At 43.1% G+C, this 25737-nt stretch overlaps 1 protein-coding gene across 1 annotated transcript; it reads right to left on the bottom strand.

The window, feature by feature from the left end:
• Window positions 1-5155: 5155 nt before the first annotated feature.
• rsf1a (remodeling and spacing factor 1a) lies at window positions 5156-23068 on the bottom strand. Its single transcript, XM_071513916.1, has 19 exons — window positions 22915-23068; window positions 20722-20813; window positions 19639-19731; window positions 19230-19435; window positions 18110-18282; window positions 17149-17313; window positions 15518-16228; window positions 14659-15430; window positions 13688-13862; window positions 13318-13560; window positions 12276-12380; window positions 11841-11920; window positions 11656-11704; window positions 10649-10755; window positions 10302-10369; window positions 9090-9264; window positions 8600-8832; window positions 7925-8122; window positions 5156-7593 (listed from the first exon to the last, which is right to left on the bottom strand). Exons 1-19 carry the CDS (start codon window positions 23066-23068, stop codon window positions 6752-6754), a joined length of 4641 nt encoding a protein of 1546 aa, XP_071370017.1. The 3' UTR covers window positions 5156-6751.
• Window positions 23069-25737: the final 2669 nt, after the last annotated feature.

The following is a 25737-nucleotide window of genomic DNA, read 5'->3' as shown; positions in this document are numbered from 1 at the left end:
CAAGAGTCCAGTATCAATTTAATATCTTGAAGAAAACTAAATATCTAGGACGTTTCAATGCAATATGGTTTTAATAGGATAAAAACTTGGTAAGAGCATCATGAGTTTGATTTCTATAATCAGTTTCAACTTTCAACTCAGTTTCAATCTCAACACTTTCAATCTGAGTCATTTACACAAACACAAGATCTCAAGTCAAGACTTTAGAAACCTTTTCAAGTCGTCAAAGTACAAGTCAGAGTCGAGTCCCGAGTCAGCAGAAGACAGATTGATAAACATGTAAACAGGCACAAACAGCAGAGGAAATAAGACGCGGACCAGGTGGAGCTTTGAGGAGATGCTTGGGATGTTGGTTTTTAATAACTTAGAAAACATCTATGTTACAGCGATACTACAGTACAGTACAACATAGAAATGGAAGGAGCCGCATTCACACCCGGTGGTGCCTGTTTTTATTCCACATTATTTGGACCGGACATTTTGAACAAACAGAATCTGCCGCGGAGGCTTTTTTCTTTTCTTTTCTTTTTTTTTTTTTTTTTTTAAAAACAGTGAACACAGATCTACATCAGGTTCAGTGGAGCGATTATGGGCCGGCAGCACGAAACACAGATTAAGCCTCGTTCTAGACAAGGATTTCCTTTCTTCTTGAACAGATTTCCTCTAAAAAAAAAAAAAAAACCACAACAAAAAAGTGTTCAGTCTGCGGTGCCGTCAGACAGAAGAAGTACCAAGATCCTGTCTAGGTGGAGTTCAAACCAATCATCTCACCCCCATTTATTACTGGAATGAATCAATTAATTAGTTATTATCAAGTCTGCCTAGATTGGGTAAAAAAATACATTTAAATATGGGTTTAAATGATGGAGGTTCCTCCTGACTGAGCTATAAAAAACCAGTCTGTAAAACCTGCAATGACATTTTATTTCATTTTCACATTTTAATTATTCATTTAATTGTTTGTTTTTGGTCAATTAATTCCTCATTTAAAGGCCTAATGTATCCCAGAGTTTCCCTACCATTGAATAGTCACTGAACAAATGTCATCAGTGTGGGTTTCAATGGAGAATTTGAGTGTCCCATGATGCTCTAAATGCTGCTTCAGAGGCTTTTCTGACATTTTTGGCAACAAAATGGTCAAATTGAATACACACATCTATCGGCTATCAGTGACTTCAGTCTAAAGATATTGATCTCAGCCTTCAAAGACCCATATCGGTCAAAACTGAAAGTGTAAATCCTCCAAGCAGAACTGGAATCGTAATTTTCAAAACCAATATAGCCAATAAATGACAAATATGATGTTCAAGAGGCTCTACTCCAAGTTCTGCAGACTGGCAGTGAAGTCACTTTATTTCAATCTGATTTTCCCAAACATCCATCTGTCCTGTTTCTGTTTCAGACACATACTGTATCTGTGCTGGCATCTAGAAGGCTTAATCCACATCCATGCACCCCCTCAGACCCGGGCCAAACAGGATTTTGGTATTCTTTGTGTGGTTTGTTGTCGTCTACTGAGGAGCCAAACGAGGTGGGAGGTTTTCCACGTAGGACAATATAATGAGTCCCAGAAACTGTATTATAGACCAGTGGTTCTCAACGTGGGGTCCGGGGACCACCAGGGGGTCCTTGAGGGGGTTCTGCAGCAAATTGATGAATTGTTTAACTTCAGCATTATTTCATTTACAGGAAGTTAACGCAATTAGAGAATGTAGAATGACTTTTGATCATAGTTTCACTGTTATCTCTCTGCCTACAATACAGATAGTCGTGGAATTCTGGACAAAATCATATCTGACAATAAAAATATTCTCAGATTTGGGTCTGAGAGACAAAATTTCATCAAATGGGGGTCTGTCCGTGGCTCTAATGTGGACTAGTGTACTTGATATGAAAAAGAACGTTGTTGAGAATCACTGTTATTGGCAATCATAGGAAAATATGTAAAAGTACATTTTGTGTACTTTGCTGTGATTGACAATTCAAACCTCAGATTTGCCCTGACGCGGCAAACACCACCCGCCTGGTCCTCCAAGCAGGACAAAACAAGCACTAAGGACTATTTGTGGATGCTGTTTGACCCAAGTCTGCCTCCAGCCCATTAATCTGACTGAGAGAGCAGGGCCAGTATGTACCAAGCTTTAGGGGAAAACAGGAGCAGCCCAGTTACCCCAAGTATCTGAAATGTTTCTACTAAATTTTTACCCAGTAGACTGCGATGGTCTTACTGGGATGCTTTTGGTAAACCGGCAGACTCGTTTCTGAAAAGGTTCTTATGCACAAATTTTGCGCTTACGACCCAAAACAGAGCCAAACGTGTGATTTCTCCAAAACTGACTCACTGAAAATCAGCAGGTTACAATGATTTTCTCTAATTTTCTTCGATATATCAAAAACTAAAACTAAACCTCTATCATTATCCGAGGTTTCTGATGGTATAAACATGATTTTGATTTGTTTTTTTAATTCGTGTTCTTTGAAATGATTATACAATATGATCTAGGATACGGTCAAAGAACGTTTTTCATAAATTAGGCTTCAGGCCGCGATCTAAGATTACTGGTAAGCTCACATGCCTACAGAAACTTCTCTATGACTTGATCTATTACTGGTCGTATATCAGCACTCGTTATGAGATGCTTGGTACATACAGGCAATTGTAATAAAGCGCCAGACTCACTAAAAGTTCACATCTAATTTTAAAATGGAATGGAAGTAAGAAAATAAAAATCACTTGAGAAATTCTCTCCTTTTCGTACAAACCTCGGTCGTACGGTTTCTCTTTATGTGCACCTTCAGCTGTACAGTTCGTTTTCATCTACACCTTTAATTCTCGTCCTTCCACTGTTAACTCTGTGACAAGTGACAGATGCATTTTTACACAGATGAAATACAGCTATGAAAATACACTTTCTCTTGGTCAATCTGGCCCTGAAAGACTGTACAGAACTCTACTGACAGTAGACCATGAATTCTGCCCCGCAGCGGTTCTTAAAAGGGAATTACACCAAAATTGTCTTCCAGGTTCTTGCTGCACAAAACTAGACCTTTTCCAAAAAAAAAAAAAAAATGCATTGTTTTCAGTAGTTTCATGAGTGTGCTTTTTGTTCTCAACATCAAGCAGAAGACACTCCTTTAACCTCTTGAGATGGTTCAAGGAACATTGTATGGACGGGAAATACAATCTGATGACACCATACAACTGCATTTTTCTTCATATGTAGAAGTCAGAATTAAAGTCTTTTTTTTGCAGCTTGAAAACCTCAAGGTCAATTTGGGTGAAATTCCCTTTCAACTATTTCAGTGCTGCATCCAAATGGAGTAAATTTAGTTTGTTCCTAGGACCCAGGCCAATTAAAACATACTCAATACATACTACTTAATATGTTATGTGGGGACCCAAACAGAGTGCATTTAGTCTCTCACTGGGACTAATTAAAACATCCTCATATAAAGTAGAGACCCATCAGAGATACTTAAAAACACAGCTTCAGAGAGAATTCAGCGAGGCAGGAAGAATTAAAATTGGGAGAAATTGATCCATCTGAAACCACCTCGATCCTGCAGGTTCTCTCTCTAATTAATCACATTAATTGTGAATCCAAAGAAAATCAGGAAGATCTACAGTCTCCTGAGATCACAACCTGATCCAGAGACAGACAACAGTTTGGACATTGCTGGGGTGTTTTTTTAGCTCTGCTCCTGAAAATTGACTTTTTAGAGACAGAAACTAAAAAGACCGTCGGCATTTTAAGTTACAAATATTTCTTAGTTCTGGGATGGAGGCGGCAACATGGTAAAACCAGGCCAAACTCTTTCTATCAGTGACTCTGATTTGGAAATCAGCAGAGTAAAAATTGTATTTCAAACGTAAACAGTGACTTGACTGTATGTAGTAAAACAAATCTTTCCATTCTAACCAGTTGAGGAGAATAATTAATAATCCTTAAATTCACCAGCTGCTTTCGCTATTTTACCAGACAAAGAAAAGTGTAGGACCTTCAACCTTCAAATGATGGCTGGTTTCCAGCTAAGGAGGCTGGAGACAAAGTTACCAGCCATGACAAAGATGGGGGAGAATTTGGTTGGTGGCCAATTTCCTATCATGAGTCCGACACAAAATGAAGCTCCATTACTTCTGACAAAAATCCCTACAAGACTCCCTCATCTCCCTCCTTCAGGGATGTGAAATGTTTAAAAACTTGAAAGAGAAGACGCTGGGCTTAAAATGAGCAGTACTCGGTTCTCGGTGACGTTCTGTAACATTGCGCTCTTGAACGGGCTCCACGCTGGTCGAATTTCGCAACACAAAGCAACGGCCGGGGAATCTCAAACAAACAAAACAACCTAACCGTTGGATGAACTTTTGCAATTGAAACCCTATCGATCCACACATCACTCACAGCAGCATCTATCCTCCTCTCCTTCATATAGAAAATATAACACTATATTTTACAAGAGGACTAAGAGAACAGAACATCTATTATCTTACAAGGAACAGCATACAGGCAAAGTATGTACAGCAAACATGTGCCAACCAACCCAAGGCTTTGTGAAAATGTGGAAAGGTCGAGTCACCAATCTGAAACCGAACACTTTAGCTGTTGGATGTTTAGTGCTACATGTCTACTAGTTGGCCAATGGATCCTCTACTTGCCATAAATATCAAAATTACAATCGGATTATCCCTAAATGTCCTGAAGATGCCACTGTTCGTTCACTTATATTTACTTACATCTTGAGGAAATCTTGATTACATACTGTTCAGCAAGAAGTGGCTGGTCAAAAAACGGTGATGAAAAATGGCTTCAACCTGTAAGTCAATACAAATGAAGACTGACATGTACAGGCCATTTGGACTAGCCACAAATGAACAGTAAACATCTGTCTCTTCAAATGTATGTAACCATGTTTGGGCAGAAGAGTCAATATTGGACTCTAAAATGGAACGGTACAATCTAATAATCTGCAGCTGATGCTCATTACGTTGATTTTGAGAATGAAATCAAGCTTTTGTGCAAAATTTCCCTCCATGTATCTGTTGTTTTTTAATATCGCTGTTGTCATCATATTAAGTTTTGCTGATTTTCATGTTTAAACTTCAACTGAACGAATACAATCTCCTCTATGGGTTCACATAAAGGTTTTCAAGTGTTCAAATGTGGTCAAGCCTTTCTTAGTTCCCGAAAAGTTGACATTTTGGAGATGCGTGGTTTCCACCAGACAGCAGCAGTATATCCCATGGCAGAAGGGATCGTTTTAGAAACAGTTTTTGACCAGCCACTCCTCGCCACACGGCACCTTTTTTTTTCAGTTTCCTACAAGGTTTTACATTATCGGTGTCTGGACTTGACGCAAGTAAATACAAATGAAAACCAGCGACGCCTTCAGGCTATCAGCTATTTGAGCTAGCGATGTCTCATCACTATAACCTAGCATGGTGATCAGAGCGCATGACAGAAAACTGTTCAGAGTCACGCATGTGTTTTGGGATGACGCCAAAGAGTTCACACAAGTAAGTTTACATGTACACCAATACCATGATTGCTGGGGGTAATCAGCTTATAGCAATATTTCAATTACATTTATAAAGTTCAAAGTAACACGATTTCTCTAATAACCTGGTTAACATGATTTTTTTTAATAATCTGTCTATGCACTGCGCCCATGTTGTTCGCTTTATAAATACAACATCTGGGTTAAAGCATCTGGTGAACTTTAACATGCGCAGTTTGAGAAAGCCAAAAGAAACCGAAGGCATTCACATGCCCCGATAAAGGAAAAGCCTGAGCTTGAGCTTAACTCAGTTAAAGCAATAGTCAGACTATTGCCTTAGTCGGGTTAAGATGAAATTGTTAGTGTGCATGTAAACATACATCTCAATTAGAAAAAACAAGGTGGTAAGTGACCTCTTTGGAACATTTGGGCATTTTAAAGACAATCTTATACAAGGTAACTTACTATGAGTGAGTCTTGCTAAAGGACAGTTTGAAAAGGAGAGCTGGCCGCTGCGTGGATCAAGCCTGTGACCTTCTGGTCTCTAACCACTAGCTCACCCTGCAGCCACCTGAGCCTAGGGTCGACTAGCCAAGTGTTCGGTTTGACACTGGGACGCTCACTGGCCTTGTTGGCGGGTTATTAAGTGCCATGAGAAGAATGACGAAGTGCTTTAAAATGAGGTACGCTATGAACGGACCGCAGTGTCCATTTAGACCAGACGTTTTGAAACTTTCTGGGCCCAAACGGAGTGAATTTAGTCTCATCCTGGGCTATTCTGTCATCGGTGCACCCACCAGACAGCAACCTGGCTTGGGCTGACTTAGAGTTTAGGGAGATGGTAGCTCAACCTCTGGCTGTGTGTGTGTGTTTGTGTGTGTGTGTGTGTGTGTGTCTGTTGAAACATGAAGTGCTGCCACTCCTGGTGTGAGGGTGCCTTTGGTCCGGCGGGCTGGCTGTTACAGTCTGCCAGGGGTGACGGCGGGTGAGACTGAGTGCTAGTGAGTTTCTACTGTGATGAATGTTATGGTGGATAGCACTCTACCACAATACAACAGCGAGGAGGAAGAGGGGAGGGGAAGAGGAAGAGCGAGACAGAGAGAAAGAAGGGAAAGAAACAGAGACGGAGAGAGGAAAAGAGATCGGAAGGGAGAGAGATATCCAGTTTTTTTAAAAAGGTGGTTGTTGGTGAAAGGCATGATGACAGTTAAAAGAAAAAAAAAAAACTAGCCAGCATTATTCACACAAACAGCCATCATGACTGTGGACTGTTCTGGACAGAGTTCAACAAGTCTGTCTGGCCCTCCTCCTCCTCCTCCGGATGTAAGGGGCCGTTGTGCCTGCCCTGCCCGCCCGACCCTGCACTGTCCCTGGGTACAGCAGGACTCCCGGCCCCGGGCTTCGTTGGGCCTCTGGAGGTCCGATGTCCGTTTGACGGAGACGGGCTGCGGCCCCTCCCCTTTTCCTGAGCGGCGTCGTCATCGTTGTCGTCGGCTCCGGCAACGCGAGAATTCCTCTGAACAGCTGAAGACTTTTTGGTCGTTGTCTCCCGCCCTTCCTCTTCCTCTTCCTCGTCGTCGTCGTCGTCTTCTTCCTCTTCCTCCTCCTCCTCCTCTTCCTCCTCTTCCTCCTCATCGTCATCAGAGTCGATGCGGTTGAGTCTTTTGCGGATTGGACGATCCTCTTCCGATGACGATTCTGACTCCTCAGACTCTTCGTCGTCCTCCTCGTCGGTCGAGGGACGCCGTTTCTTCAGCATCAGAGCGAGCCGTTTGCGGCGCTGCTGCGACAGCATCTCCCTCCTCTTCCCCCGGCCCATCTTCTCCAAGTCCTCCTCCTCCTCCTTCTTCTCTTTCCTCTTTAATCTCCTTCGCTTTTCTCTCTCCTCCTCCTCCGCTAGTCTCCTTTTCACCCGCTTCCCTCTCTCCCGTTCATCGTAATCCTCCTCCTCATCTTCGTCTCTTCTCCTCTTTACCCTCCTGTTTCTCCGGAAGTCTTCCTCATCTCTCCTCCTCCTTTTCACTCTCCTCCTCCGGTCATCATCCTCCTCTTCTTCGTAATCATCGTCATCCTCTGAGTCTCTGGAAGGAGACGACGCTGAAAAGAGGAGAAGAAAAATGTTTAGAAGACGAAATTAGACTTTGGCCGGTGGGTTGCCAGTTCAAATCCTGGTTGGGGAAATGCTGACAGAAGTAGTGAATGAAATTAGTGGTGAAATTATCACAAACAGCACAGAAATTAACCATGTTGCTTCCATAATGTTAAGACAGACAAATCGTAAGTTTAGAAACGCATCCTGTGGTTATTACTCCCTCCCTTCCAAAATCTACTTCCTCAATCGACTGAACTGCAGGTGATTTGCCCTTTAGTCCTGAGGGGAAAAGACCAAAATGGCAGCAAAGGGTTACGGTTGCCGGCGGCGACTGACCATCGCTGTAGTCGCTCGAGAGACGCTGCTTGCGCGGTCTGCCGCGGGCTTTAACCTTCTCCTTTTTGGCGGAGGCCCGGGAGTTGTCGGACGACTCGGACGTCTCGCGGTAGTTGACCTGCTGGCGATGGCCGCGCCTCAGGCCCCGCCTCTTCTTGTCCAGATCGCTGTCAGTCATGTCGCTCGACCGCTCCGAGTCTGGAGAGAAGGAGAGAAAGAGAGAAAGAGAAAGTGAAAGAAAAGGAAAGAGTGAAAGAAAGAGTAAGAGTGAAATCCTGATTATTTTGCTGGATATTAAGATCATGATGATTAATCACTATTATTTGTTTTGATGATGAACTTATTCTATTGCATTTTATCAATATTTTAACCATTTTCAACTACAGCAGGTGTCCAAAATGAAGTAAAATAAAATGTTTCAATATTTTTTTTGTTCAGTCTTTTTAGGTGATACAAAATACGTCATATAGTTATAAAAAATTCCCTTCAATTAGCCCAAAACGAGCCCAATAAATGTTTCAATATTGTCAACTTTTACAGTTATTAATTGTAAAATCGGGATATTTTATTTTACGTAATCAATTGTGCAGCCCAAATGCAAAAAGGAAAGATTATATAACACATTTTTATTTAATAAAAGGTTCACAGCCTAGTTTCCACTCTCCATCGACTCACCCATGTCTTCGTCGCTGTCCTCCTCCTCTTCCTCAGAGGAGCGTCTCCTTCGTCGTCTAAGCCGTTTCCGGGCCCTGTGTTGGGTCCTGCTGGGTCGGTGTTTAGGAGCCCGTTTCAGCGCCCGTCTGGAGCGGGGCCCGCTGGCCTCGCTGCCCGCCTCGCTGCCCGCATCTTCATCCTCCTCCTCATCCTCCTCGTCTCCCCCCGACGCAACGAACTCCTCTTCCTCTGAGCTGCAAGACGGGACGAAGGAAAAAAAAAAAACACAGATGGAAACAAATGTTAAGAGGTGGAGAGACAGAGAGAGAAAGAGAGAGAGAGAGAGAGAGAAAGAGAGAGGGACACAGAGAGAGAGAGAGAAAGAGAGAGAGAGGGACACAGAGAGAGAGAGAGAGAGAGAGAGAGAGAAAAGAGAGAGAGAGAGAGAAAAGAGAGAGAGAGAGAGAACAAGGCAACATTAAGTGTGTGTGTGTGTGTGTGTGTGTCTTACCTGTTGCTGAGCATGAACTCCTCTTCGCTCTCAGCTGCTGTGCTGTCGCTCTCCAGGTCGTTCAGTCTCCGCCTCTTCCTGTTCTGGGCAGAACGAGCCTGGCTTCTGATTGGTCGCTGGGTCTCCTTCCCCTCCTCTGATAGGATGTTGGCCATGTCTTTGCCCCGCCCCGTACCTACATCAGCAAATCAAAGAGTTCTCGCTTTCTGCTCAAGCCACAAAGTCAAAAAATTGCTTTTCATAATTTGTTTTTAATCTGCGACCAGCAGCTAGTAGAAGTCACTCGGTCTGTTGGTCCCCAAAACAAAAACAGAAAAACTGCATCACTCGGAGTTTAGCTCAGTTGGTAAAGAATAGGTTTGCCACACCAGAGATCCAACCATTTTTTCATGCATGCTGGCTTCCCCAAGCGCCAATCATAAATCACTTATGACAAACTGTGGCTTCGCAGCTTGGACAGAAACAGTAAACTGGAAACTGGTATTACTGGTAACTACATGGCTTTATTGAATATTCACTTCTGATTTCTGAGTAACAGATTGCTGTTTTACATCTAATCATATCAGGCTGCAATCCAGCAGTTGGAATTTTGTTGATTTCTAATCAAATTGACTAACAAAACCTTGTGGTAGAAAGAATTGCTGGTTACTGCAGACTGTCCAGCTGGACTAGATTTTGGTGGAAGTTTGTAAATTAGATTACCTTGTAATAAAATAATTTTAAATCAATATTTTGTGTCAAATGATTAATGTCCTTGGTAAGAAGCTGTGTAATAAGTGGGATAATGCAGCGAGCCAGTCACTAACAATATGCCCCTTCAGAGACATTAAAAAACAAATAATGATAATAATAATATATAATATATATATATGTGTGTGTGTGTGTGTGTGTGTGTGTGTGTGTGTGTGTGTGTGTGTATATATATATATATATATACACTGTATATACCTCATCAAAAGATCAAAACATTTAAAAAATACAATTTGTTTGAGTTTGATTTTCTGTAAGTTAACTAGAGCAAAGACTTGTGTGTACCAGATACACATGAATGAAACGGTGCACCTGCTCAGCCATTACAAGCTGCTCCAGATCAGAGAGTCTAAATGCCTAAAACATTTCTGATACTGCAATTCATCAGTGCTTCGTCAACATGAACTCTGCCTTTTGGTGCGACTCTGTGACACATTTCCCCCCCTCAGCTCTTCTTCTCACCTGCTCCACAAACCTCCCTGATGTCCTCCTCTATGGCCTCGTCGATGGCATCATCAAAGTCATCAAACCTGCAACACACACACACACACACACACACACACACACACACACAAATTGCCACTGTGACTCTCTCTGGGAGTTTGCCATGTTCCTATCGCAGGAATGTTTGCAAGATTTGATTTTCCTTGCAAATATATTACAAAGCCTTTTAATTTTAACCATTTGCCAAACATCCAAACTTCAATATTTTACCAAGATCAATAGTCACACCAAAGCATTTTTTCAACGTGCAAATCATCACAACTTTGTTTAACCTTTAGACTAACTCTAACTAACACCACACCCACCTGTAGCTGATGCACTTCCTGGTTCTGGTCGACCTCCTGCCCAGGTTTTTACTCTTTTTGGAATCTTTCTTCTTCACGGATTTCTCCTCTTCCTCCTCGTCTCCTTCCTGAGACAGTTATGACAATCGTTCTCAGTACTGTGTGCAGTATGATGTAAACCAACGTTTCCCTTACAGTGAACAGGTGAATTTAGCCAGTGTGCCCATTGTCTCAGTTAGGAACTAAAACCGTTAATACTGATTAATATAAGTTTCAATGGAGTGTTTTAGTGTCATGCAGGCTGAATGCTGTTTCAGATCATTTCATTAATATTGGTTTCAACAGGGAGTTTTACGCTGCATTCCATTTAATGTTGGCAGTCCGAAATTCACAGCTGGTCGGTCATAACTCGGGGAAATTAACAGGTAAGAAACATGGACGCCTGTGAGATTTTCTGTGCTTTTCTTTTTTAGAATGTGAAACAGTGTTCCCCATGCAACAGCTAATGCCATGTTAACGATATTTGGGAACGTTAGCTAGCTAGTAAGCAAAGAATATTAGCAACTGGGAACTTTTAAATACATAAGCTCAGCTATCTACCACACAGGTTTTGATAAATTTAAATTTTGTCGTGCAATGCTGAAAATCAACCTTTTTGAGGGTTTAAAGTAATGCTGTGCAGCGTTTACAGCATCAAATAACTGCATCTTAGAAACTTCAGGGTTGGGAAATCTTGCCTATGCATTTTTCCTAGCGGGAAGTCGGAATTTCTAACTCTCCGACATTTCTGGAACGCAGCACGGTGTCACATGGTCTAAACTTCTCCCCGCCTAGAAACACCAATGTTTACTGCAACTGTTGGCATTCCCTTTTCATTCCTATTATACTATACGCAGTGGATGGATCAATAGGGTGCAAATCTATTCATGTAAAAGGCTTGTACAACCTGACAGGGACTGTTACAAAGTTGTTTGATAAATTTTCCTTCTTAGACGTTGATATGGTACAGCGGACAAGATTTTACTCACAGGAATGATGTTCTCCACACTGATTCCCACATAAACCAGCCGCTCCCGCCTGGACAGACAGGGAGAGAGGAGGGACAAAATACACATGAAGTTGAATTTGGGATTCTTGATTAGTCAGAATTAGAAAGTCAATCTGTGTGTGTGTGTGTGTGTGTGTGTGTGTGTGTGTGTGTGTGTGTGTTTACCTCCTCTCAGCCCTCTCTTTTTTCTTCAGAGCGCTGTCCAGATTCTGTAGCTGCTCCTCCAGTCTCTCACACAGCAGCTTCTACAGCAGCAGGAGGGAAAATCAAACAACCGGATATCTGTCACCTTCTCTTTCAAAATGTTTACCAACATGGAAGCAAAATTCACTATGAACCATTACTGAAATAATCAGCTATCTGAAAAAGACATTTCCTTACAAAATAGTAACATTTTAGAGGATGTAGACATCAATACTTGTCATCATATACAGATCAACAAACATCTGGTAGTTTCCCCCCGCCAAACAAATGTATATATACATGTAGGTTTACATTTTAATATAAGTGTAAATTTGTTATATGTATGTTTATAGCATTTTGGAATGAAATCTGTGTCATTCTCTCAGACACACAGACAGACAGACACACATGGCTTACATGTTGGCATGGTGGGCAGAACCACTCTCCATCTGGAATCAGCATGACTGGCGGCCGCAGGCAAGCTGTGTGGTAGCCGCTATCACAAGAGTCACACAGCAGGATCTGTGGATACACACACACACACACAATTATGGTACCATAATTTTACCATAGTAGAATCATGCTAGAATCACACCCACATACACACACACACACACAGCATAGCCCAAATATGTTGCTGTTATTCATTTGTATTTACTTGCATCTTCAGTATGAACACAGACAATGTAAAACCTTGGAGGAAATCCTGACTGCGTGCTCAGCGGCAAAACGGTAAGTCGCAGTAAGTCAAAAACGTGTTTTAATACAATGACTTGGGGATATGAAAAAGAGATAGGCCTCACTCAAGAGCTCAGTTTCAATCTCACAATTATCTTATTAAGTCTCAGACAGCGACTGCTAGATTCCTAAGTCCAGCATTGATCCTTCAGCGCTTGCCTGCACTTGGTACGCTGTCAAGATCACAAAAAGTAGAGAGATCTATGTTCTAGGTGTAATGGCATAAAACAACAGGCTCTTTAACTAATTCATCTTATTTTTCAGACAAGTACAACATTTTTCCTATCATCGCTGTCAGGTGAAAACGTATCTCCAAAATGTAAACTTTTCAGGAGCCAAGAGAAACAGTCTGGTTTTTAGTTTGATGGCAATGCATTAATGCCATTGACACATTGACATTAATGGGTTTTAAAATGACTTCATAGGCCCAAGAGTTCAGAGAATTTTTTCAACAATTTTTTCAACCATTGGAGCATGTAATCTTTCAACTGAGATGAAAACATTAGGAGGTTTTCACACAACAGCAGCAATATATTAATGCTACCAACACAAGCTACTGTCCTATATGGACTATTCGTCTTGATAATTAGGCTACTACAATTCTTGACAATTGTTGGTATAACCGGTAAAATGGTTTGGTGTTGCACAATACCTAACTTCTACGCAAGTACTTGCACACACACACACACACACACACACACACAGACACACACACACACACCAGTTCAGGGTGGTTGGGCAGGCCACAGTGAGTGCAGGCGTCTTCATTGGGAATCTCCTCTGATTGGCTGGACTCTTCGGAGTCGCTCCCTCCTTCAGACTCCTCCTCCCCTCGCTCTCTCCCTTTGTCCTCGCCCTCCTCCCTTCGTTCCCTCCCTCTCTCCTCCTCCTCCCCTCCCTCGTTCAGTTTGCGTCTCTTGGCCCGAGGGTTGGACCACCGGGGGCGTCGATGCCTCCGTTTGCCCTGAAGATACAACAGAAAGAGAGATGACCAGACGGACAAAAAAACATAAACAAAAACCACACGCAAGTTCAATGTGCACTTATTCATTGTCAAGAGAGACACACACATGCACACAGAAATCAGTTACCTTCCGTTTCCTGGTTTGCCCATCAGATTCTGCTTTTCTGTCTTTCTTTGACGTCGACCGCTGCTCCTCGTCCTCTTCCTCCTCCTCTTCCTCGTCCTCCTCCTTCGTTCTGGAAGACGGCGCCTGTTTCCTGTCCTGTTTCTTGCTCTGGCTCTCGGCCACCTTTGAGCTCGGCCTGCAGATCGGCAAAGCAGAGGATCTTCAAGAGAAAAGGTGTGGATGGGAGTGAACAGGAGTTAATGGCAGTGAATGAAACATGATGCGCACACTTCACTTTGTACAAGTTGTAAGGAAGCTCCTCAAATGACAGCTGTATGAATATATGAACATGAGTGTGGTCCTATGGCTCAATGGGTAAAAAAAGGCACTAACACTACCAGGTTAATTTCCACTGGCATCACCCTTAGTATGTATGCTTTCATAATACAGTAAGAATCTTTGAATTAAAGCACCAAATGGCATAAGCTATGAACACAGTAACGTGCTAGAGACAGAATGTCCCAGCAGAATCTGATTTGATCTGATTTTCCATCAGAGAGCTTTGGAAGTGTGTGCTGCTGGGAGACTCATTTTAGAACAAGTAAACATGTCCTTTCCTACAAATGATGCAGGCACCCACTGACCAATCAGGAACAAGATGCATCATTTCTCATTTCTAATCAAGTTTCATCAAAAATCTGACTTATGGTGTGGCAGTTATGGCCTTTAAAAGTTTGAAATTTTGACCTTTAATCATAGTGCCCCCATAAGACCAAACCATATAATTTTTTAAAAGCTGGAACACAGTACAAACATGCATCATCCCTCAAAGTTTCATAAAAAACAAACCAGCAGTGTCTGAGCTATCACCGGAGATAAAGTCTCACATTAGACAGACAGATGGACAAAGTCTGAACCATAAACCCAGATTTCATTGCGTGAGGGACAACAATGAAAAAACTGTGCACACACACACAAACACACACACGTACCTGCAAATCCTTGCAGATCTCCTCAGCGACCTCCCCTCCCCTTGCGCCTCCTGCTCCTTCTCCTTCTCCTCCTCTTTTTCCTCTCTTCCCCTCAGTTTGTTTCTCCGGTGGGGAGGAATCTTGATCTTCAGCCTGATCCCTTCTTTCTGGAGCTCCGAGGAGGCTTCCTCTCGGGGAACCTGCCTGCCCTCCGATCCGTGCCCGCCGTCCTTCACCCTAACCTGGGCTTCCGACCCTCCATCGGCCCCCTCCGCCTGCTGGTCCCCTGGATCCCGCTGGTCTACTTTGAGAGGGGGAACAGCGCTCTCTGATTCTGCCTCCGTCTTTCCTAAAATGCTTTTATTCTCTTCCTGGTCCTCCTTACTCTCTCCCTCTGCCCCGGGACGCCCTGATCCCTCCCCCCTCCGCTCCTCCCTCTCTCCCGGGTCTTTGTCCTTCTCTCCACGACTGCTGGACCCAGTTTTGGCCCCCTCTCCTAACCTCTCCTCCCTCGCTTTTTTACCCTCATCCTCTGCAGTCCGTGTCTTGGGCTCCTCACCGGACTGGGACAGAGAGGAAATGCTGACAGAGACCGACTGCTCGTCTCTCTCTACAACCTTAGGGAGTCTGTCAGATTCAAGGGATGATGATGATTGTGATAATGATGAAGATGATGGTGGTGGTGGTTTTCTTGCTGTCTGAGCCTCCATCAGCACACCAGGAGGAGCTACTGCTGCCGTCTCCCCTTCAGCAGGCCCCTTCCTCACCAGCACTGACTGCCGGCTCGCCTCCTTCTCCATCTCTCCCCCCTCCCGTCTCATGTCCTCCCTCCTCCTCCCCCCCTCCCCCTCCCCCTCCCTCTCATTCTCCTTCTTCTCCTCCCCAGCCCCACCGCCCCGGTGGTCCAAACTCGGCCCGTTTCGTTCCTGTTGCTCAGCGGCCGGCGCTCTGTGACGCTCCAGCGGGCTGCGGATGACTCCTACGTGACCTATGACCCCGACTTGACCTATGACCCCTATCACCCCGTTCTGCCCGTCTTTCAGAGGCGGTCTCCCGTTGGTCAGCTCTTGCCTCGACGCGGCGTCCGTCGGTTGCTGCTGTTGCTGTGAGGCAGCCGGACCAAGAGGCGGTGCTAATGAGTTGGGCAGCTTGCCCTCTCTCCCCTGACCATCTTTGGTCTGGATCACCGAAGGGTTACAAACGATAATACTGCTGCTGTTACTGTTGTTAAGGTGGTTGCCATGATGGCGGTTGCCTTGGAAACCCTCGGCGAGCTTGAGCTCTCTCTTCTTCAGTGGTATTTTGGCTTGTTGGTTGCTCCTGACGACGGCCCGCTCCGCTTCCTCTTCCTTGTTCGCTTCCTGTTTTGTCGCAACCGAGGCCGGTGCCATGACGACAGAAACAGCGTTGCTGAGGGCGTCGGCATCCCTGGATTCTGATTTGACGATGGCGGTGATCGTGCTCACGCGGTTGTCGATGACCGGCGACGCCCCCTCAGCTCTCCTCTCTGCTTTGTTGTCTGTCTTTTCTTCCTTCGCTTCAACCTCAGTGTTTTCCTGCTTAACAGACTCCGCCTCTTCCTGCTTTATCACTAGGAAACAAAAGAACAAGGAGGGGTCAGACTCCTAGGAACAGAAAACAAGGAAGGGTGTGACTAATAGAGGCCAAATATCAGGTAGCATAAATAGTAGGGATGGGACGATATATACAAATTCAATATATCGCATACAAAAATGTGAGAATACGTATCGTGGGGCAAAAATGAATCGTGATATTAGCTCCATTTTATTCTGCTATAGTAATCACAAATGAGACGACTTGTCCATCACAATTTCACAAGCTCTACGTCCAAATTATATTATTGTCACTTTGTAATGACATTTTTACATTGTTGTTTACATTCTAGCAAGCCAATTCCATTCCTAGAGAGATAATATTTAACATAATTCTGCACAGTCAGACTTTGTTATCATTGAACTTTTATTCATTCCATCGTATCGTGGTTGTATCGAATCGTTAATCCCATATCGCGTATTGAATTGATATCATATTGTGAGATAGCATATTAGCATAAATCAAATGTTGTACTGCCTGTAATCAGAGTGGGAAATTTCCATCAGCCATCATCCAGAACCAGCCACTTGAGCAAGTGACCAACCATCATTAAGAGGTAATTTCCTATTCTATTCATATTTGGCAGGTAAAATAGTCAAAGTGGTTTAGGGATGTAGAAGATACTCTGGCCGGTGAAAAAAAAGTTTCCTGTCCGGCTGTGATAGTAACAAAACACTGAGTGTCAGTCAGCTAGCTACTTGATATACATCAAAGATGGTAAGATTTAACAATCTTGATGACAGATTTTTTTATGTAACAGTCTTTTGACTCTAATTCATTCTTCAAATCTAGTCTCATCTCAAGGGCACCTTCCGCATTAAATCCGCATTTATCCCACAATTAAAGAATTGTGGGATACCTTGCAACAGTTGACAATGCACTCATTCATCCAATTACCTTGTTTTAGCGGTTGCTCTTCCTTTACGGGGGCGGCCATCTTGCCGTCGGTGTGTTCCTCTGCCTTCTTGGAGGGTTCGTGGTCGGTGCTGGCTCTGGTCTCGTCTCTGCGACGGGCCTCGTCCTCAACCACCTCAGGCTTCTTCTGATGTACCGTCGTCCCCTCTAGAAAAACAAAGCTCGTGTTACGGTGAGATTGCCTGACTGCAGGGGTCTTGGTCCCCATCTGTTGCTGTAAAAACAATTATAACTTCCATGCATTCATAAGGCCAGATCACACAGGATGTATTTTGAAGGCTGAACGTCAGGTTCGCTGCACTGCTTTTTTTGTTGAACCCTCCAAAGCAGAGCATCCTGCTGCGTTTTTGTGATGTTGTCGCTAGGCAACTACAGAATCACCAACGATCCCCGTTGTCAGTCACTCAGCCAGTTATCGTTTATTGTGATGGCTAACGTCAACGTAATTTAGTTAAATTATACAATAATGGTAAACAATAAAAATCCATGATAAAAAGTTACCAGAAATTTGGAGTGCCGCACTAATTTGCCTTTAGGCTGCAGTTTTCTGTTTGGATCATTGTAACTCCAGTTTGTGAAGTCCTAAAGCTTCAGGTGATCCGCCATGTTTACTGTTCATAAGAGTCACCGGAGAAGTCTCGCCTCTCCGTTGAGCCAATTGGACAGTAGAGAAAAAAAACACGACAGTGACGTAGGGCCTTTCTGCTCTTAGTTGAACTTCTTTCAACTTCCAAAAACGCAAGTTGCCTAGAGCGGAAAAAAAGAGTGTAAAACGCTTCACTCACATTGAAAACAACTACAAAAAGCCGCCCTCTGCTGCTAAACACATCCTGTGTCCATCTGCAAATCTTCCATCCATTCATCTATAATATAAACTCTATGGTACAAAGCAATATCTATCCATCTATCCAACTCTCTATCCATCCACCTCCTCAGCCCATACCTGGATCTCTGTCTGCCTTGCTGTCTCTCTCAGTGGGGCTGGCGCTCCTGGAGCGGCCCTGGATCTGGATCTTGTCCTGGTTCTGGTCCTGGTTCTGGTCCTGGTCCTGGTTCTGTTTCGGCTCTACCTGGGCCTTCAGCAGCTCCAGAGCCTCAGCCAGGTCGTTACGAGTTCTGCGGAGAGACAGTCTGGGTCAGTGGCTGGCTTCACCACCAACACTGCCAGTATACAACCAGCACGATGCTACAGTACAGTAGAATTCAGAATAGAACACAGGTAGAGTAGATATGAATCTGCGGCCTCTCCACCAGCAGGGCCAAACAATAAATTTTCACACAGAATAGAACAGAACACACCAAGTTAAGACCATGTTCACACAAGCACATATGGATCGGTATATTTGAACTCATTTACTCCCTTAAAATCAAAAACTTTTGAATCCATACTGGGTCCAGAATCTTGGACATAATGAATTTAAAAAAATTAGGAATGTCCATACTCACATTTTGATTCATCAGGCAAGAGCAATGCCACTCAAACTCGGGTGGTACAAAATAGCGGCACCGAGACGCCTGATAATGTGAGTCTCTTTCCTCTAACAAGAGAACTGCGGTGCGGTTTGTTAGGAGTGAGAACACAACCTGAACCAACTACAGGAAACAACCCTAAAACTCAAGGTTTTACGGGTAAAAGGAGACGGATATTGACATCTGATAGCCAGCAGTTCCTAATGCTTGGAAAGCCTAGCATAACAAAATGAACCGAGGGCAAACATATTCATATTCAGCTATTTATTTGTGTGTTCTCACCTGGTATGAACGCCAGAGAAGGAAAATTATGACGAAGAGCGAAAATTACAGGGACTGGAATCAGATTTGTTTTGACCCCCCTGCCATCAAAATCTCTAACCTGGCAGGATGACAGTGTACCAAAACTCTGTCCAATAAACAAGCTTCTTGTGAGTCATGTGACTTTTGTTTACAAGCCATGGTTTGCCCATACAAAAATACAACAAAGTGAACTTTTCCACTCTGGTTCGGACCAAAGAAAAACAAACTGCAGGCAATACACTTCCACATGTAACAGATCAGATCAGACCAGATTAAGACACCGGTACTACCTGACGATGCACTTCCAGGTGGACCCGTCCAGGTCGTCCTGTTCCTCAGTGTACAGCCTGATGTTCTGCTCCTGGTCCAACTGAAGCCAGTACATCAGGCCCTGCCGGTCCCGACCTATCGGCTGCAGACGCATCTTCTCCGGGTCCTCCTCGTTGATCGCCGTCTTGAACTTCAGGTTGTCATCGAACTGACACTCGCAGAGATACTGTAGGGTAAAAAAAAAAGGAGGGAGGAGAGGAAGAGGAGAGGAGGGAAGATGTGACAGAAAGAGAGATGGTTAATGTGGTTGTTGCGTTCACTGCAGATGTTTCAGCTTTCAAAATATTACCATAGCTGATGAGCCAACACTACACAACATGGTAGCGAATTAAATGAAGATACTGCGTGAAAGGGCAGAGGGTGTCGTACTTTGAGGATACTTGACTTGCACTCCATGGTCATCTCCTGGTAGCCCTTCTGTTCCAGCTCCCATGCCCAGGTGCTGTTCAGGTCCTGGCAAACCTGCAGGAAAATTTTATAATAGTTATTCACTGCATACAGGCCGACTTGTGTGAGATCCCCATCTCTGTCTGTATGCATAAATATCACTTTATCTCTCCTTTTCTCATTTTCTCCTTATCTCTTTCCTTCCCTTTCAGTATTTCTCTGTCTCTTGACCACAAACAGAAACTAATCTCAGTCCTCGGTCTTTACTTGAAGATGCATTAGGCAAGATTTTTATGTAAAGATTTTTTGAATGAAGAGCGCCCCATCCCCACTAATTAAGGCGCTGTAGATTCGCCCTATTTGCCCAAATTAATTTCTGGTGGCAGGTATGCTCACTGGTGGGAAATGTTACTCGGAGCACAGGATATGGGGAATCCAAACTTAGGCGCCACCCCACCAGACACACTGAGAAAAAGACATTTAGGTCTTCTTCTCAGTCTTAGGTTTACTGACATCACTTTACATGGTTTGGGGGTAATGAAGTCCTTCAAACCTTCACACACACACACACACACACCAGGGTTCGACATTGCCATTTGCCCGCTTTCAGCTTGCTAACGCCACTGATGATTATTGCAAGTTTTAATCACTTAAACGAACATTTACATTTCAAAATATAAAACTCTTGGTACCACAGAAAGTGAAAGCATTAGTTTAGTCTCGTCTTTATAAAGTGCATGGACACCATTGAAACCAGCGCTGGACCTGACTGTCTCCAAACTGATTTGTTGCTATGGTTGTTACTATGTGATGACACTTCAAATGCGCGTCCACCGGTAGTTGAACATTATGTTCCCCGGACTGGAGAAACATTGGTTTACTTTGTTTACAAATTATAACATGTTAATCATTAAACTATTTTTTGAATCACATCTGATCGTTTTCTACTTTTTGGTCAGTGTGTCAATTCTTGGCCAATGATTTTGAAAGGCCACTGACCCTGAATGTCAAGCCCTGCGCGCGCACACACACACACACACACACACACACACACAGAGAGCTTACCTTGGCCAGGTATTTTTCCCAGCGGTCAGCAGAGACGGACTTCCCCAGCTTCCTGAGCAGCTTCACATGGAGCTCCACAAGCGGCTTGGGAACTGCAGAACACACAGAACGATTAGAAATACATCACTCCTTATCTAATAACTTCTCATAACATGTGGGGGAGGAGAGGTGGCCTTCAAGCAGACGGCCTGGGTCCAGAGGTGCTGCTCTGTGGCTGTGGCTGAGCCTGACCTCTGACCTCCGCACCCCCCAGTGGAGGAGAGCAAGAGAACAGAGAATTTTGCAATACAAATCTATACAGTGTCACAAAAAAACAAACAAAACAATATAATGGTAGGCGAGGATAAATATGGTTTTGGTTTGGCCTACATCCAGTGTTCAAACTGTTCTTCTGTGGGCATTTTTAAATGAGAGGAGAAAGTTTAATGATGATACAGCTTTTAAATCTGAACACTGGCTCTATTCTTGTTTGTGTTTTTTTGTTATTTCTCATTTCCTGTAGCAGTAATGGGAAAATGGTCCACCAATGCTGAATGAAAAAATTGGACATTCACATTTATGCGTCTAGTTGAATGAATTTAAAATGCAGCCTTGTAGACCCAAACCGGTCATGGCCAATGGCGATTTCAAAGTAGAAATCTTTTATGAACCATGTAATCATGTAATCCTGATGGGTTAAAGCCAATCTATCGCTGCAACCAGAGAGAATTGAAATGCCATGAAACAAGCAATAAAAAGGAAACAGTTGTGATTGCAGTTTTCATATGTCGCTCAGTATTAAGTATGATGTGCATTGTGTTTTCTGCACTGACAGGATTAATAACATCGCTTGGACTGTGGTTGACTTGTGAATGTTTTATGTTGCTCAATCACTGCTGAGTATGAAGATGTTTACTAAGTCAGAGGTTCCCAAACTGGGGTCCATGGACCTCCAGAGGTCCTTGGGGGGGTTCCAGGGGATCCCCAGCAAAATGTGGATTAGTTTAAATGTTTTTGAGGAATAGTTTTCACTATTTTGCCACTCCCTAGACGTTAGCTCAATTGGAGAATATCTAAGGATGACTCTTTGTTCATAGGTTTCCCTCTGCCCACTGTGGTTATCTGTCCACCTACAGTATAGAGAGTTATGTAATTGTGCATAAAGTCATATCTAACAACAAAGGACTAAATCTTATAAAATGGGGCTCTGTGGCCTGCTGTTTCTGTTTTGGGGTCCTTGAAGTTTGGGAACTCCTGTTTCCTCTGCTGGCATTGCAAACTGAAATTCTCTCTCTTGATAATAAAGGGTAAAATATCGTAAAGACCTAGGATGTGTAGAGTTAATGATCCACTAAATCCCACAGATATATTAATATTACTATTAGAGCACAGGTTTCTAGGCAAGCGAACCAACGTTAATTTACCCGGTGAAAACTGCTAGCTAACTAGCAATCTGTACTGACAATGGTTGTTAGTTAACCTATATTAATAATACGACAGATACGAGTCCCAAACATCAATGGCACACAGTAAGAACTGGTTCTTTAATAGTAAACTAGTGTTTGGCTAAATTAGTTGTAGGGTTGAATGTTGCACTTTGTCTGAAAAGTTTACCGAATGCGAGCTAGTTAGCCAGCAAGCTAACTTACAGTAATAGCTAACATCCACACTGCGCCTGCGCAGAATTGACAGCCACCCTACCTTTTGCCAAAAAATAACATCCACTGTTTTTATCACTCGCTGCTTTGACAACAATCAGAAACGCGGATCTGGGCGAGAAAATACCATTATTATGAGCACAAGATCAACTAATAAACACCGGGACTTTGACGTTATTCCAGCCTGAATGCAAGCCTAGGCCGGTGAAAAATTACACCTGACAACAATCTGGAGCTAACTGGTTAGCTGGCTGTGTGTGTGGTCACTCAGCAGTACTGCATCATGGCTTCCACACCAACTTTACCATTTACAGATCAATATTCAGCCGTGCCAATGTATTGACAACCTGTCACGTAGCTCTAAACCCCCAGGCAGGAAGCGTAGGAGCTGGCAGAGTAACTCCTGTATCTCCTGCTCCATCGGGCCACCCACACACACACACACACTCTCTCCCTCTCTTCGTGATGATGATGATGCTGGTGGTGGCAGAGAGGCCCCCTTCTCCTTCGGTTTCAAGTGTCGCAGCTTTCTACCACTTCTTCCCCCCGGTCTCACCTGTCGATGTCTCCCGGAGATACCTCTCCATCTGCGGGAAAGTCATCTCGGGCAGGTCCAGCACCGCTCCGTACCGCTCCAGGAAAGAGCAGACCACCGCGAAGCTCGGGCAGAGCCCCGGACTGGAGCTCCTCACCGCCGCCGGAGCAGCCATTTTTCCAGGCTGAGAAACAGGGCTGGTAGGATGCGACTGCGAATGAAATGAACGGAGCGAAGTACCAGTGTCAAGTAAGGTAGAATGAACACATATGACTTCCGGTTACGTTTTTTTTCCCAAAATAAAATAAAATAAAATAAAGACGATATTTAAGGAGGAAAATGGTGGTAAATTATGTTTCAAAATGTCTTTTTTAGTAATTCTGTTGAGTATTTTGATTATCTTCTGTTGCTCGGTCCACCCCTATATTTACGTAGGCAATAGAAAACAGATAGGAGGCTGGAAAACCTTTTAACCTTTTAATTTTAAAGATAATAGAGTTGGATGCTTTATGGAAAAGGGTCTCCTAGATATGAGAAATAAAACAGATCCAAGGCACTCCAAAATAGTTTTAAAATCCTTTATTATTAGGCTGTTCATTTATGAAAAGACTCATGCCTCATGGCTTTCATCAGGGTCAGGAAACGTAGCACCTTTCTTTCTCAGATGAAGGCCACAGTTTTTAAACTTCTCATAATGAATAGCCAAATAGAATAAATTTGGATTTTTTCCTTAACTGACTTAAGCCATGTTCACACTATTTTGCTTTTTTCAAATAGCCACAGCATTTTTTTTTTTTACATGAAACATAATCAGGAGCGTACACAAGGTAGATGGAAAGAGCAGAGAGCACGTTCTAAACTTGAGAAATGCTAAACTTGTTAAAAGCACATTAACAATGTTGACCACTTTTTCTGTCAGATGATTAATCACAGTGAAGAAGAGGCAGGTTTCACTGTGCATAGGCAGCAAAAGGCTGACTGAAAATGGAGAAGGGGTAGAAAAGTTGGGAGTAGTTCTATGGTGATGTGATGGAGTTTCGGCTAAGTATTTGAGAGTCGGACCTCAGCCACTGCAGTTATTATGGAAACAAAGTGGGAATCACACATATTATTAGCAGAAAATATGGTTCAGACAGTGCTTTTGTACCAACATGCACTGAACAGTGTGAACACAAACTTATTCTTCTAGATTTCCAGAAGTGACACTTTTCCGCCTTTATTTTGAAGGCGAAGTCACCAAACCTCCCGTCATACTCTGCTTATTTCTGCACGGCTTGACGCAGCTGAGAGAAGTTGGGAGGACCAGGGAGGGCAGAGGGAGAAGTGCCCACAATTCATCGCGCTAGAATAACATCATGAGTTGAAGAGGTTTTTATTTTTATTCCAGGTAGAAACCCCAAGAGTTTCCAGAAAAAAAAAATTACATTCGACTCTTATGATCAGTATTTATCAGTCACATACAGTGGTTATAACCCTGATATAAGTGACGTTCAAAGGGTATGAAAACAAATTGATAATGAACACATCTCATTAATTGTCATTCTCTTAATTTTGTATTTACAGTAAAAACATAAACATATATTGGGCGAATGGGGGAAAAAACGATACATTTTTATTTTCTATGAAGAAGCATGTGAGGCGGGCCTGGCTGACGCAGCTGTGACGTAGTGGGTGCCGGTGGAAATCTGACTTATCATTGGCTGTAATGTTGGACAAGGGGGCGAGGGCGGGTACAGCCCGGAGGGGCGGTGTTTAACCGCCAGAAAATGAAATGATATTTACATTATCAGTCAACAGCACTCACTGTGACTCAAAGCGCTGTGGATCGTGTTGTGTAGTACCTGAGACACAGGTTAGCATGCAGCAGAATTACATAGAAAACTATCAACATCCAATCTGAACCGCTGCATGCTGCGCACTGAGGGATGCTGCCTTCAGGGCCGTGGGAAATATCACAATTAAGACTAGAACGCAGATGGATGGAGGACGTAAGCAGAAGTCGTCATTTTTGCGTCATTTTGTATGCCATATGATAGCATCTCGATCATTTGGTGTGTAGTCCAGAATCCCTGTGGAAAATATTAATAATACTATAATAAATAATAAATAATACAATAAACAAAACAAACAATAGTGACTGTGGAAAATGAATGGGATTTTTGGATCCTTTGTGCCAGTCGTTGTATTATTAAAATTGGTTAAATTATATAAGTAGAAGTGAAATATGACGAAGTTATTATATATTTTAACACGTTCCTGAATTATTATTTTTTTTACGGATGTTGACTTATCCTCATTTCACATGGCTATGAAATGCTGGAATGCTAAACTATATAAGTATGGCTAGCGATTTTTTTTTTTTTTTTTTCATCTCAGCCTCAAAACCCATCAGAATAGATGAACCTGAAGGCAAAAATAGTCAATTTTAGCCTTGGACGTAGTCAAAGGCATTAATATCATTTTACACCCACATTCATTTTCACATTGTACTGAAAGGGGGCAGGATCCGGAATTCCTTATTTGGGCCAAAACATGCTCTCAAAAAATGATCTCATGCTCGACTGTACTGACAATTTGCAGTTTTTTTTTTTTTTAACAAACTATTTTGACAGTGTGCATTACAAATGCAATGTGTATAGTAATCAAAGATAATCAGTACGGCACAAGACAGAACATCTACAAATAAAATACAGATTAACACAACAAGAGTAAAATAAAGAAGAAAAAAAGATTTGCAACTTTGAAAGCTAGGAAGTCGGAGCTGACTAGGATCCCGTGAAGGCAGCACTGGTTGAGGGAAGGAGCAGGAGGAAGGAGTTCTTTGTCAAACCGGAAGAGGATTTA

This window comes from Centroberyx affinis, unplaced genomic scaffold (genome assembly GCF_046629955.1).
Source record: "Centroberyx affinis isolate AG114_WGS23_722 - 3 ecotype Tasmania unplaced genomic scaffold, CSIRO-AGI_Caff_v1 ptg007676l_1, whole genome shotgun sequence".
NCBI lineage: Eukaryota > Metazoa > Chordata > Actinopteri > Beryciformes > Berycidae > Centroberyx > Centroberyx affinis.
Note: the sequence above shows the minus strand (reverse complement) of the source record. Positions and strands in the feature narration are given on the sequence as shown.

What these genes read in the sequence shown, in the direction of transcription:
- rsf1a (XM_071513916.1), bottom strand. Translation starts at nt 23,068, where the DNA reads ATGGCTGCTCCGGCGGCGGTGAGGAGCTCCAGTCCGGGGCTCTGCCCG. An exon ending in TGCCCAACCACCCTGAACTG is followed by an intron (nt 12,381 to 13,317) that starts GTGTGTGTGTGT and finishes GTGTATCCACAG; the next exon opens with ATCCTGCTGTGTGACTCTTG. An exon ending in GGACAGCGACGAAGACATGG is followed by an intron (nt 8,123 to 8,599) that starts GTGAGTCGATGG and finishes CCTTCTCTCCAG; the next exon opens with ACTCGGAGCGGTCGAGCGAC.